The following is a 15,842-nucleotide window of genomic DNA, read 5'->3' on the forward strand; positions in this document are numbered from 1 at the left end:
TACTACAAAGTGAATATCCTTGTTTATTTATGTTATATCAAAATCATGTATAATTATGTGTTGTAATCATCCCTCAGCACGTGAGTCTTTCTTCAAGTGTGGCAGTAATTGAAAGCGGTGTTTTTGTCAGATTTGAGAATGTTAGTCACAGTGATTTTATGAGATTGATTTGCTAATTTTTATTTTAGTTTATCTTAATAGCTCTCTCCCTCTCTCTCTCTCTCTCTCTCTCTCTCTCTCTCTCTCTCTCTCTCTCTCTCTCTCTCTCTCTCTCTATCTCTATATATATATATATATATATATATATATATATATATATATATATATATATATATATATATAATATTTTCTTTATTGATTTTTTTTTTACGTATTTTATCAAGGTCCTGCTTTCCTTTGTCCCTCGGGATATCGTCAGGCTTATTGGTGTTTAAAAAAATTTAATGTGTACAAGCCATGGAAAATTTTCATCTGTTACTGTAAAGACTGGAGGCAGAGCACCGTTTTGTTACTTCAGTGACTTTAAACTTGCCAGAGACCACAAGGAATATAAAGGAAAAAAATCATGGGGACAGGTGGCAGGGGAGACGGAGGGCACAATAAAAAATGCCCCGATGCAGAAGATTCAGCCTTCCTTCTGCTACAGCTACTTAGGTGAACACAATAATAGGAAGGAGGCCCACACATAGCAGAGATATAGGTGACCGCTCTTACACAAAGGAATACAATTGGAAAGTTCTCACAAGTCTTCTAACCACAGTAATTACAGTACAGGATAGAGACAGCACAGTACAGTACAGAAACACACACACACACACACACACACACACACACACACACACACACACACACACACACACACACACACACACACACACACACACATGTGGTTATGGAAATGCAGATGACAATAACACAGCGAAGGAGAGATGAGACATACAGGAGTGGTAGATTGAATTATAGAAAGATGGACACAGAAAATTTGAAAAATTATTTCAGAACATTAGATTGGGAGATGTTACAAATCAGAGAAGTGCAAAAAAATATGAGATTTTTATGAAATATTATAAAGAAGGAGTTATGAAATTTGTACCAAAGTATAAACCGAGAGAGGAAGGAAGAAAGGATTGGTTTAATGCAACTTGTGTTAAGGCTAAAGAAAAGAGAGATGTGGCTTGGAAAAGATGGAAAAGAGCAGGAATATACTAAATAAGGAGAATTATAGAGTGGCGAGAAATGAGTATGTGAGGGTAAGGAGGGAGGAAGAAAGAAAATTTGAAAAAGATATTGTAGACAAGAGTAAGGAACATCCAAAATTGTTTTACAGGTTCATAAATGGTAAACTTAAAAGAGAGAGTCCATTGAAAGATTAAAAGGAGAGCAAGGGATAGTAGATGACCCTAAGAATATCGCGGAATTGCTAAATAATAGGTTTCAACAAGTATTTACTAAAGAAACAATGTTTGTAAAGCCTCAGAATGTAGAAGGAAATGTGCACATGGATGACATTAAGATACCTAAAAGGAGTTATATAAAATGTTGGAGGAACTTAAAAAGCGATGGGACCAGATGAAGTTTCAGGAAAATTATTGAAGGAATGTAGAGAAGAATTGATAGATCCATTATATGATATTATAAGGTGCTCATTAGAAACCAGGAAGTACCGGTAGAGTGGAAAAGAGCTGAAGTGGTGCCCATTTATAAGGGAGGCAGTAAGGAAGAGCCTCTTAACTATAGACCTGTGTCTTTAACAAGTGTGGTCGGTAAGATTTGTGAGAGGGTGATAAAGAAATATTGGATACGGTTCCTGGAGGATCATAAGTTATTATCGGATCATCAATTTGGCTTTAGGAAAGGGAGGTCATGTGTAACAAATCTACTGAGCTTTTATTCAAGAGTGGTTGACAAAATACAAGAGAGAGAGGATGGATGGACTGTGTATATTTGGATTTAAAAAAAGCTTTTGACAAGGTACCTCACATGAGACTGCTATGGAAATTAGAGATTTATGGAGGACTGAAGGGAAAAGTGTTAAAGTGGATGGAAAACTACTTGAGATGGAGGGAGATGAGAACGGTAATAAGGGATGCAAAGTCGGACTGGTTGGTGGTGGAGAGTGGAGTCCCACAAGGTTCAGTGCTGGCACCAATACTTTTCCTTGTCTATATTAATGATATGCCAGAGGAGTAAACAGTTATATTAATTTGTTTGCGGATGATGCGAAGTTGTGTAGGTGTGTGAAGAGTGAAGAAGATTGTGAAATTTTACAGGCAGATCTGGATAGGATTTGGGAGTGGAGCAAGAGGTGGGAGATGGAATTTAATCTGAGCAAAAGTCATGTAATGGAGATGGGGAAGAGTGGAAGACGGCCAAGAGGGTCATATAAGATGGGTGAAGGAGTAGTGTTGAAAAAGGTGGAAAAGGAAAAGGATTTGGGAGTGATAATACAAGACCATGGGCAGTTTGAGGCTCATATTGACAAGATGTTTGGAGAAACATATAATTTGATTAGAAATATTGGATTAGCCTTTCATTATATGGATAAAGATATGATGAAGAAATTAATTAGTACGGTAATTAGACCAAGATTGGAATATGCTGGGTGGTTTGGTCCCCTTATAAAAAGAAGCATATAAGGAAGTTGGAGAGATTGCAGAGAATGGCAACAAAAATGGTTCCGGAATTGGCAGAAATGACCTATGAGGAGAGATTAAAAGAAATGAATTTGCTTACCTTGGAACAAAGAAGAGAAAGAGGAGATTTAATACAGGTTTATAAACTGTTGAACGGTTTGGATGAAGTGGATAATGAGCAAATGATGTTGAGAGAGGAAAATTTAAATAGAACTACGAGATCGCATAGTAAAAAGATAGCCAAGGGAATATGCTTGAAGGATGTGAAGAAATATAGTTTCCCACAGAGATGTGTGGAGGTGTGGAATAGTTTGAGTGAGGAGGTGGTGTCAGCGAGGAGTGTGCATAGTTTTAAAGGAAAGTTGGATGTGTGTAGATATGGAGACGGGGCCACACGAGTATGATACCCAGGCCCTGTAAAATTACAACTAGGTGAATACAACTAGGTGAATACACACACACACACACACACACACACACACACACACACACACACACACACACACACACACACACACACACATATATATATATATATATATATATATATATATATATATATATATATATATATATATATATATATATATATATATATATATATATATATATATATATATATATATATATATATATATATATATATATATATATATATATATATATATATATATATATTCCGTTTTAGGGTCACACTTCCGATTATCAGTGTCCTAATAAGGAGCTTATGGGTAAAAAAAAATGAGGCATGCAAAGTAGTAGGGCGGTAAAACCATTTTTGTGCGGTCACTTAAAAAGAAAATTTGTCTTTAGTTACTTCAAAATATGTCTTATTTATATCTAGAAGTTGAAATGAAACCTGAGTGCAAGTCATATAAACGTATTCAGTGGTTATTTAGCTAGGGTAAAGTTGCAGGGTTGACCATATATATATATATATATATATATATATATATATATATATATATATATATATATATATATATATATATATATATATATATATATATCGATTCGTTTGGCGGGCTTAGTCCACGATTCAATAATCTGATTCGAAAATGCGAGTCCGAATAATCGGATAATCAAATTATCGGACTTCCGAATCAGACTGCTTACCTCTGGATGATAGGGTGTGGGCTTAACCACACTGCTCTCTCCAGTTATTTATGATATATTTACTTACATCTTTTGTCATTATTATTTACTTAATTTTAGCTCCTCACGTTGTGCTGTTACCACAAATGCTCTGCCAGAACCACAGCTACGTTGCAGACTCTTGGGGACTCCTGCTGCTATCAGTATTTGTGCTAGCTATTTATAGCTCGCATAGTTGCCACATCGCCACGCTTTTGGCCTAACGGTTATTGCGAGAGGGAATGTGCTCACATTCATCAGTGGAACTATTGCATAGTAAAGAAATCTAGGTTCACCCATTAGACGGCTTATGGAGGGGAACGGGGAAGAGATATAGGTTATCAGTGAGTAGGATAAGCATTTGGAGATAGCGCATGTGAAAGGCGGAAAGGCGCCAACTAACAGCATACCCACTCTATCAAAGCACTCATACCGGTTATTAACGAGCGTTTGCAGGGAAGATATGTGTGTGTGTGTGTGTGTGTGTGTGTGTGTGTGTTCCTTAACAGTAACGAATTACCGCTAATGGCTGAAAATCAATATGCGTGTGGGTATTTTGATACGAACAGGAATTTGTTGATTCAGAAGTAAATTTTACTTTGAATACGCTGAACGTTATATTATTACATACGATAAAGACCGCTATTGATTTTGTTAATGTGTAAGAAAATATCAAGGTAACCTATACTTGTTGGTATATCTTGGTTCTGGGACTGAGATTTCTTGAGGAAATCACCAACTTAAATAATTTACTTAGTAGTTTTTAGTCAGAGAATGTACACGTGTATAATACCTATACCTTGCTTGCTCCATCCCTTTGAGGTGCCTCTGTAATGGAATAATCAATGAATCAATACTAGTTGCAACTTAGAAGTTACACTGCATAGGTCCGTTGTGAGAAGATGCTTGCACACTCACTGTTATGCGCCCATCATGCCACCAAGTAATTTTAAGAGCCGATCGAGTGTGATGAGAGGCATATATATATATATATATATATATATATATATATATATATATATATATATATATATATATATATATATATATATATATTATTATTATTATTATTATTGATATATGTGCCAATCGAGGAAAAATTATCGAATAGGGCGGGAGAGGGCTGTGAAAGCAATCAGCTTAAATTCTTTACCTTGATGCAGCATTACATGGATTTTTTTTTTAAACTACAAACGCAGCTTTTGTAGCACATATTTTAAAAACCAAATGCATGCAGCTTTGGTAGCATTTTTTTTTTTTTTTTTTTTTATTCTTAAGTTTTTGCACGTGTAACAGTGTAAATTAAGCTTATACTTCCCCTGCTTTGTGCTTTGATTATTAATATTTTACTTACCATGAAGGACTGAATGAATGTAGTTTTTGTAGTATTGTTACTATCTTTTGTACCACTCGTATACATTATTTTACTAGCGCTCTTTTCCCATGATATGTGAGATATGGTTTTCAAACTGTATGCAAATGTCAAAATATGCTTCTAGGCTCTTTATGTAGCATCTCTGTACTGTGGACTATGGAGGTGCTATATCAACTGAGATATAAATGTCACTTAATTGTTGATTAAATTTAATCTGCATTGAGTCTAACTTGTATTATTCATCGAATCATTCATATGGAAATACATCTTTAGATAGCTTGGTATATGGTTTCCTCACTTCTATGAATATCTTCAATATCAATAATGGCGTGAGCACTATAGGTGTTTTTATTGAATGGTAAGGGAATCTATAATGAAGTATGAAAGTCTGTTAGCATCCATTAAGAAAAGAGTAGCACTCCATATCTGAATCAAGTTTATTGTGCATGTAATTTCTACTGCATGAAGATTGTGTGTTCCTTCTTATGAGTATATGATGTTTCCAATGAATGTATTGAAAGTTACACTGTCAAATGCCATAGTGGACAGTGTTACAAGAACATTTTCATGAATACTGTTGAGTCAGTATTGCATACCTTTCATGGTATTCATAGGAATAGAAAACAGTTTTTTTGTCTTATTTTCCTCTAACATTTTGTAATCATAAAAAAAAAAAAAAAAATCTGGCAAGCATCATCACCCAGCAGTTTTACAGGAGCTTAGATCACTACAATTCTGTTCATCAGTGTTTAGAGAAAGGGAGAGGCATATCCCCACTATTAAGAGAGAAATTGTCAAGAGTACAGAAGTATGTTCATACCAATCAAGGGGGAAACTATCACAAATGAGATGTGTGTCCATCCATGAAGAGTGTCTCAAAAGCACTATGATTAAATTAAGTATAGAAAACTGCTGGGAGGCAGGGATCTATTCCCCCCATATGTTTAGGTTTCATCTACAGTCAATGTAGGATTCTTTTTGTAAATTTAACCACAACACATTTTGGCATATCTAAATTGAATGTTTGCTACATATGGTATGAAGTAATTATGTTGCCTGCTTGTATAGTATTTTTTTTTCTAAGCACTGCCAAAAATAAGAAATAGGTCAAATTTAAAACCCTCCTCTTCTCAGAGATTGATTGTAAATATCATTTGCATAAAGGGTGAATTACCCACATGTAGTAGTTTGTATCATGAATATTACTTCAGCAATGGTTAAGAAAAATTAAAGCATGACTATATTTGAGTTAACTTTTTGCATATAAAATTAACCAACCTAATTGATTAATAGATTGCTTATTATTATTGGTTTACTGCTGATACTCTCCTCCACTTGGCTTAATCACTTGTGATTCCACAACTCATCATTGTAACTGAGTGTAGAATAAATTTGAAATAATGATAGTTGATGGTGCTTGTGATGAAACACCACCACTTACCTTAGCAGATATCAGAAATTAAGATGGATTGCTCCTGAGAATGCATATCAAAGTGAGTTATTTGTATATACATAGAAACCTATGTGTAGGTATACATTGGTTTTCAGGGTGTTTTTATTTAGGTGCTTTGATCATGTGCAATTATTATAATAACTGTTATGCGTATTTCATGTTTTAGAGGAGTATTACCAATGCTAGGTTTTGAGTAATATTGCTAGGATTATTATTATACTACACTTTATTTTCCAGTATTAATCTTTTTATGTAAATATTATGCAAAGTTTTCTGGGAATATAGCCCAAATGCTACTTATGAATAAATGTAGGGTTAGAAAGAAACCTGAAGAATATAGCAGAGAATATTTGTTCAAGGATGAGTTTTTGCTATCCTTTGCTTTTAGGATGCAGAGGCAATATAGAGCAAAGATTCCTTTATAACATTAATTCATTTTGGTGATGACTTTCTCTGGTCTGACCAAGGATCATCCCAGAGTCTGCTCGGTGGCTCCTCACAAAGAGACGACCTGAGGAGGCGAAAGTCATCCTAGAGAAAGTAGCCAAGGTCAACAAGAAGCAGGTGAGGTTACTCATAATATAAAAAAAGAGAAATTATGTCAATTAAGAATGTTGATTGTGATTAAGTATTCTATCTAAAAAGATCAGTTTGTTAAAAATGTAATGATTGTAGAAACCCTTGATATAATATCTCAAAATATTACAGAGCCAATAAATCTTGGTTGCAGGTAGATGAGAGGGATTTAGAGGAATTAATGAAAATCCCAATTGATGAGGATAAGGAAGCCAAAGGGACTTTCTTTGATCTCTTTCGCTTCTCCAGGTTGCGCTTCAGGACTCTCAACATTTTCTTCAACTGGTCAGCTCCCAATTACCAATATATATATATATATATATATATATATATATATATATATATATATATATATATATATATATATATATATATATATATATATATATATATATATATATATATATATATATATTATGGTGGTTATAAAGTTAATAATTTCAGCTGCTGTAATTGTTCATTCTTAGTTTGCAATGTAAATTCTAAGCTGCTTTAATTGTAATATTGTTGCTGATTGCACAACAGCCTTGAGCAGCTGTTTCCTACCTAGCTTGAAATTGGCCTTTATACTTTACTATAGAAACTTACAAAAATAATCAATTGAATAATGTGAGTTCATTTCATTCAAAGGCAGGAGTACAAATGGTTATATATAACTTTTCATACTCTGTTGATATTTTCATAGAATTTACAAGCCTATGAATCAGAAAAAATCAACATATAAAAGTGGTACAAATACTTACAATTCTGCATGTTGTTGCAAATGCCATCCCCTTTCTGTCTTTATTATTGTGTGTATCCAAGACACGAGAGAGGGTGGCATTCTCTATACTCACTGTGGGTTTCATATAGTGATGGTGGAGATATTAGGCTTCTCATCTACAACACTCAAGTAACCAAATACCATGATGGTAATAAAAAGTGTGGGAAGATGAGACACATTCATTATGCAAAGAATAAAGAGGCACATTACACAAAACCAGTTATAGGCACAAAACAGCATTCATGTCAATCTCAGTTACCAGTAACTCACTCTTTCTATGTCCATATATGTCCTTCCTGAACTGTGGCTCACACATACACAGTCTCTCAAAGCTAAACCTAGCTACTTGTGCATCCAGGAGATAGTGACACACTCACATCCACAATTATAAGGATTACAGGATAAGCTAGATACTAGTGCAGGGTCAGCAAAAGGGATAAGTGAAACCAATCTGGGTGAATGGAAAATGGTCTGGGTAAAAGAACAAGAAGAAAAAGTCAATTTTGCAGAAGTAGTGAAGCAACAAATAAGGGTGAAAACAAAGGACACAGTTATACAAGTGACTAAAGAACAGGAAGAGTTAGTGAGAGATACAGTGGACAAAAAAAGTGTATGATTATACTGTATATGGACTAGAAGAGAAAAGAACCCAAAGAAATTTGTGAGGGAGAAGGAGGAGAAAGAGATGGTAAGATAAATTGTTTCAGTGCTACAAGATGAAGAACAGAATCTTGAAAAGGAATAAAAGAAATATACAGACTTGATAGTATAATATAGTGAGGGAACTTAAAGACCACTAAAAGTTAAAATGAGATCACAAGTAAGGGTAGAAGAAATTTTAGCAAGGTCTGGAAAGCTGGCTGGTGAGGCAGAATATAAGAATATATGGATAAAGAGAGAAATTAAGCAAGAAGAAAGGGAAAAAGAGATAGGGGTAAGAAATGAAGTTAAGGAAAAAATTATAGAGGGAGAATGAGAAGAAGAAATTCTACTGGGGAGTGCTAGACATGAGGTTAAGGAAATGGTATATTAAGGAAGGGGAAGAAAAACATTAACAGTCATGTATACAAACACAGATGAATTTATAATAAGAAGTTTGGAAGTGAGAGATTATATATTAGAAAAAGAACCAGACTTGATATGTATAATAGAAACAAAGTTAGGTGTAGACATCCAAGTGAATTTCAAAGAACTGAGATATAATGTTTACGGAAGAGGCAGAAGGGAAAAAGCAGGAGGAAGAGTATTGATAATGGCCTGAGAGGATATATATGTGGAGGAGGTACAGTACAGAGATGGAGTGGACAAGGTTTTAAGCATGACAATTAGGACCAGCATGAGAGAAAGGAGGAGTGTCATAGTAACATATGTCCCACCAAAGACTAAGAGATGGAGGCTTGATGTACACAAAGAAATGAAAACAGAAGTGCTAAACTGCCTGGACAATATGTTAAAGAAGAACAGAAGAGTGCTACTTGTGGGAGATGTAAACTGCAAACATGTAAATTGGGATGAATTGGATATAAACAGTTATGCTGGATATTGAGGGGAAAAAGTGTTACACGTGGCAATGGTAAACATATTGGATCAATGGGTGAAGAACTATACAAGATATAGAGGGGAAGAAGAACCATCTATGCTGGATTTTGGTATTCACAAAAACAGATCGAGCCTTGTCCAGTCATCAAATATCATAATTATCCCAGTGGAAAAAAGTGATAATGTGGGTTTAGAAATTGAATAAGAGAATCACAAAACTTTGAAAGGTAATGAAGGAAACAAGAAAAGATTGAATCATGCAAAGGCAAATTTTAAAGGGTTAAGAAATTACTTTGGTAGTATTGATTGGGAGGAAATTATGCAAAGTAAGACAGTCCAAGAGAAGTATGAAATATTCCTAGACAAGTATAATAAGGGGATAAAGAGATATGCTCCTGAAAACAGAGTAAAAGAGAGCAAACACAGGAGGTATAATGCTATATGTGTAAGGGGTAAAAAGTTAAGGATACAGCTTGGAAAGAAATAAGAAAGCAGCAAAATGAAGTAAACAGGAAGAAGTATGAAGAGGCACATAAAGAATATATTAGAATAAGTTGACAAAGAAGACCTATTGGTGTGGGATTCAAGAAATACATGAAGACATGGCATGAAATTGATAAAGACCATGTGTAGAAAAGACATTAAGAAATATAGTTTTCGAAACAGAAGCAAAGAAATATGGAACAATTTAGATGAAACAGTGATTCAAGCAAAAAATATTCATGACTTTAATGCATAACTGGATGACTATAGGTATGGAGATAGGACAGCATGAGCATAGCTCTTTTCCTGTAAAACACAACTAAGAAAATACAACTAGGTAGATACACACACATAATGAGAGTGGATAAGAGTATGATGAAAAAGATCATAACCACTATGATAAGACCTAAACTAGAATATGCAGCAGTGGTATGGTCACCATATAGGCAGAAAGACATCAAGAAACTGGAAAAAACCCCAAAGGATTACTACAAAGATGGTCCCAGAAATAAAGGATCTTCCCTATGAAGAAAGACTGAAGGAAATGGAACTACCAACTTTGAAGGATAGACAGGAAAGAGGAGACCTAATAATAGTGTATAAGATAGTAAACCATATGGAAAAGATAGATAGACAAGACCTAGTAACCTGATGGAGGATGGAGATAGATTAACAAGAGGACATTTCAAGATCATGAAGAGTCAGTGTCTTAAGAACATTAAGAAGTTAAGTTTTTTTTTTACCCACAAAGGATGCTGGACATCTGGAATGGATTAAGTGAAGAGATTGTAACAGCAGAAAGTGTGCACAAATTTAAGGGAAAGCTGGATGAATGTAGATATGGAGACAGTTACTATGAGCCCTGCTCAAACCCTGTAACATACAACTAGGTAAATTCAAACACACACACACACACACACACACACACACACACACACACACACACACTTTACATAGTGATGCATATGGATCCGTTTACATGTATTTACCTACAAATAGGTAAATACACATGTAAACGGATCCATATGCATCACTATGTAAAATGTAGCTACATCACCTTCATAGCAATGTAATACAACATGTTGTGCTGAATAGACTAGTGTACAGAGATTTCAGATGAAACAGAAAAAAAACGGTAAGGTCAGTTTTTTCCTCACAGCTTCTTTGTGTTAAGTAACAGTCATTCTGTGTTGTAAGGGGAGACTTAGTCACATTTATTTTTTATGGTGGAAAATTTCCCTTCTTCTATCTGTCCTTCTTTATCTAAAACACAAGTGCATTATCATGTACAGGAAAAAATTTGGTAATATATGGTACAGTTCTTATTTGAGGGCCTCAGAACCATAGGGGCTTAAGCACCGCCTCCCTGATTTTTGAGGTATTGATAGCTGCAGAATTGGCAGCTCTTCTTCTGCCTGGCTATGTTGTTTGCTACACTGTTTTCTGACTTCAATAAGTTTGAAAGTCTAGTAGAAGCCAGTGAACTCATGGCCTATCAATTCAGAATTAGCACATGTTGTATTTGGTGGTTGAGCCCAGTGGTGTATTGATTTAGAACCAGACAGGCTCAAGGTTAATGGAGCCAGCCAGCAATGAGAGCATGTGGTGCACAGCTCATAGCCATCTCTCATCCATTCAGCATTTTTTCCATAAGAAATGTGTTACTCTGAACTAGTCACTGCACTGCAATGGATCTCCTGCCCTTCATTACTCATACCAAGTCCCAGTACTTCTGGGATATTCTGGTACAGCAGGATGCTCTGCAACAGGGGGGCAGCTGACAGTGCCTATGAAGGGCACAAAGATGACAACCTGATGGAGTATGATGAAGAACAGTAACTTTACTACCCTCTCCCCCCCAACCTTCAACTTCTTTAGCGGATGTACAGTAACATTAAGAGTGAATACAAAAAGATCATACACAGTTTTTTTTCCTTTGACTAACAATTCCCACCTTTGTTTATTATCATTACTAAGTTTTTTTCTAAATGACTTCCTCGGACATCTCCTTAATCACTCTTCAATTTGTCGCTTTCTTTTAAGTAACTATAGTCCTGTAGTATGAACCAATACTTGTATTTTCTCCTATTTTCCAGTACACTTAGCCTATGACATTGTTCCTTTATGTAGTTTATTGTATTATTAAATTATTTACTTCAATTGAAAGTTTTATTAAGGTTTACATCACAAATCATGCAACAAAATGTACAAAAATTTGAAGAGGTACATTTTATGTGCTGATGCGCAAACACACTATACACTTTTTTCATTCTTGGTCAAAAAATTTTCTAAGAGCAGGACTTTCATCTGAAACTTGGTTGAAATCGATATCTGCCTTAGAAGTGGAGTAATTGTTCATAAACTTTTGAAGCATCTTTTTCATTAAAAAAAAAAAAAAAAAAAAATAGTGCTAAAGCCCCCTGTGGTTCTGAGGCCCTCATTTACAATAACTTATAAACTTTATAAGATAATCATAAAAATTGAAGCTACTAACTTTTCATATTAATCAAATATTGATTGATTAAGTGATTAGAAATTAAAAGTTTGCACATAAAAGACAAATAGATGGGAAAACAATGGTTCCTATTTCATGAAGTATTACTCTGTCAAAAATAAGATGCAAACCTTTGTGAATACAGTATTCATATTGATTCATGTGCACTTTATCTCTCAAATGTTTTACATTCTAAATCTAAGCACAATCTCTTATTTTCTGTTTGCTTTTTTGCTTTTGCTGACTGAAAAACTCTACTTTACTTCAAAATACTTACCTACATACATACTTTTAACCAGTATAACTCAGTCTTTATCATAGCACTTCTTCTCAGAAACAAGTAAATAATGTCTATTTACTTATTTCATTGATATTTTTAATCTTAGGTCTTTTTTTTACCATATCCCATATAGGTTTGCTCATCCTTTCTGCCATGAGCTTTTTAACATGATTCAGCTTTTGCCAAAAGTATCACTACATATGTGGCTGGGCATCTCCTACTCAACATTTGCTCACTGTTTATATTGGTTATCATCACCCCTTTTGAGCTTAATTTTGGTCTTAAGATTCAAGTTTTCATTTTTTATCACTGTATCATAAACCTTTCATTTTTCTAAATATTGACCATCAGAGCAAGGTAATGCATATAGAGCAGTTCCCAGAAAATGTATCTTAACCACAGAGCTTTAGCATTTTTATTAAGTAGTACTAAAACCTTTTTTTCTTTTTTATGGTCAACAAATAAAAAAAAATATATATATATATATATATATATTTTCTTCTCAAGAAACTCTTCTTGAAGACATCTAACTGTAAACATTACATCAACTGTTTTTTTCAATATCCACTTTCTCCTTTATTATATTTTGATTATTTTACTTATTATGATTGCTATAGTCGAGTCCATCCTTCTTTTTCTATGTAGGTAGTTTACACATTTGTGATTAGTACACTTGTACTGTATGTCACTTATAAGACTGGTTTCATGTCAAGTAGAAATTATATAAGATATTATGTTAAATGATAATGATAATCAGAATATCATTAAATTTTTTTTATGCATTTTGAAATTAATGAAAAAAAAAAAGCAATTAAAATTGGAAATTATCATCATGCCTTTTTTTAATACAATGTGAGCTTTTCATGGGAATTTACGGGCTAGAGGAGGTATTTTTTGGGTACCTCTTATCTGAAAGCCCACTCATTACGGAACCATTACCCTGATTAAGGAAGCCCTTTCTACACTTGAATCGTGGCCAGGACTTGAACCCATACACTTCAGGACCCCTCAGGCACAAAAACACATGTTGTTCCACTGTATCGCAGCAGTCCCCATGGTAAAGTGTTGTACAAGATGGCAGCTTCTCCACTGTAATATGTGCTGATGGCTCCCCTGTAGTACTCAGTGTCTTTGCACCCAATGTTTCTGCAATTTTAATTCAGTTGTCATTTTCAGTGTTGCATACACAAGACTGAATTGCTAGTTATCTTATTGATGAAGTATACCATGTCTCTGCTTTTTCATTGGGGTAATTTGCAGATTTAGAGACTTGTAATGACAGCAAACTTTATAACAAGCAAGTTACAAGTAGGACACTTCAAAAAGAAAATGGTATATATATTCATGACATAATAAAGTGATTTATGAATAGAATTAGTGCAAGTATTGTCAGGCAATAATTAAGCCAAAATGCAGAAGAAAAAGATGCCACAAAGATTGAAATAATTCAGTGCTTCCATAAAGTTACCAATTTTATTTTTTACAAGTTTAGGATGTTTTATCTCAACTTATTCTACTTTGGTTTATCAAATTAATCACATCATAAAATAAACTAAATGCATTAAAAGTTGTTTATATTTCTTACATGAGAAAGATAAAAGAACTGATATGTAGTCATTCCATTGTTAATCACTGTTAACTCTTACAATTCATCCTAGCCATTCTGACTACCATTCCTGCCTTTTCATCTCGGAATGCTTTCAGCCTCTCAGCGTTCCCCCTGAGGTAACAAGTGCTATATAATTCTTCGTAATGTTTACAGTTTTCTTCACATTCCAGCCTTCTATCAGCAGAAGAAGGCGCTGAGCTGAAGCTTTTGGTTCCAAATTGGGTTCAAGCTGTTTCTGTCCCAGTGAAACTCCTTGCTTAGTAAGCAAATACAATGTGCTATTCGGACATTCATAGTGCCATTGATATCCTCCATTTCTTTCCCATTATCATTTCTAATGGCCTGTTTACTAATTTTGCCTTTATTAATATTTGATATTTGCACATTCAATATTGCCTTTCAGAATGGATTCTGTTTGCTTTCTATATCCTTCATGGTGTTTGTTTATAAAGCTTTCCTGTGTCACTCTATGTTGTATGGTTTCTTAGCAAAGTAGGAAGCAAGTAACAATCTATAAAAAGTTGAATCTGCATATATATATATATATATATATATATATATATATATATATATATATATATATATATATATATATATATATATATATATATATATAAAGAACATTACAAAAAGTACTTTTGCTATAGTAAAATAGAAGTCTGCATGCAGAAAAAAAAGCTAGTCAGAACAAAATGATGTTAGAAGCCTTAAGATCTTATCTTTGTGTAGATCAAATAATTTTTTCCCCTTTCTTTAGGTACAGGGGGGGAAAAAAAATGTGTTTTATCATACATACACACACACACACACACACACACACACACACACACACACACACACACACACACACACACACACACACACACACACACACACACACACACACACACACACACACATACACACACCGCGTAGTGTAATGGTTAGCACGCTTGACTCACAATTGAGAGGGCCGGGTTCGAGTCCCGGTAAGCAGTGAGGCAAATGGGCAAGCCTCTTAATGTGTGGCCCCTGTTCACCTAGCAGTAAATAGGTACGGGATGTAACTCGAGGGGTTGTGGCCTTGCTTTCCCAGTGTGTGGAGTGTGGTGTGGTCTCAGTCCTACCCGAAGATCGGTCTATGAGCTCTGAGCTCGCTCCGTAATGGGGAAGACTGGCTGGGTGACCAGTAGGCGACCGAGGTGAATTACACACACACACACACACACACACACACACACACACACACACACACACACGCCCGGTAGCTCAGTGGTTAGAGCGCTGGCTTTGCAAGCCAGAGGACGGGGGTTCGATTCCCCGGCCAGGTGGAGATATTTGGGTGTGTCTCCTTTCACATGCAGCCCCTGTTCACCTAGCAGTGAGTAGGTACGGGATGTAAATCGAGAAGTTGTGACCTTGTTGTCCCGGTGTGTGGTGTGTGCCTGGTCTCAGGCCTATCTGAAGATCGGAAATAATGAGCTCTGAGCTCATTCCGTAGGGTAACGTCTGGCTGTCTCGTCA

General features: G+C 35.0%; 1 protein-coding gene and 1 non-coding gene across 5 annotated transcripts in view; both read left to right on the forward strand.

Moving 5' to 3' along the window:
- LOC123505188 (organic cation transporter protein-like) overlaps positions 1 to 15,842 on the forward strand; it is a 48,042-nt gene that overhangs the window by 24,217 nt on the left and 7,983 nt on the right. For all 4 annotated transcript variants that reach the window (XM_045256352.1, XM_045256351.1, XM_045256353.1 and 1 more), the window contains 2 exons: positions 7,063 to 7,159; positions 7,326 to 7,456. In XM_045256352.1, the coding sequence (XP_045112287.1) occupies positions 7,063 to 7,159; positions 7,326 to 7,456 (228 nt within the window). The remainder of the gene's footprint in view (positions 1 to 7,062; positions 7,160 to 7,325; positions 7,457 to 15,842) is intronic.
- On the forward strand, positions 15,577 to 15,650 carry Trnaa-ugc. The gene has a single exon. It is a non-coding gene; the product is annotated as a tRNA-Ala (tRNA).

The sequence above is a fragment of the Portunus trituberculatus genome, chromosome 17, assembly GCF_017591435.1.
Source record: "Portunus trituberculatus isolate SZX2019 chromosome 17, ASM1759143v1, whole genome shotgun sequence".
NCBI classification, from domain to species: Eukaryota; Metazoa; Arthropoda; class Malacostraca; order Decapoda; family Portunidae; genus Portunus; species Portunus trituberculatus.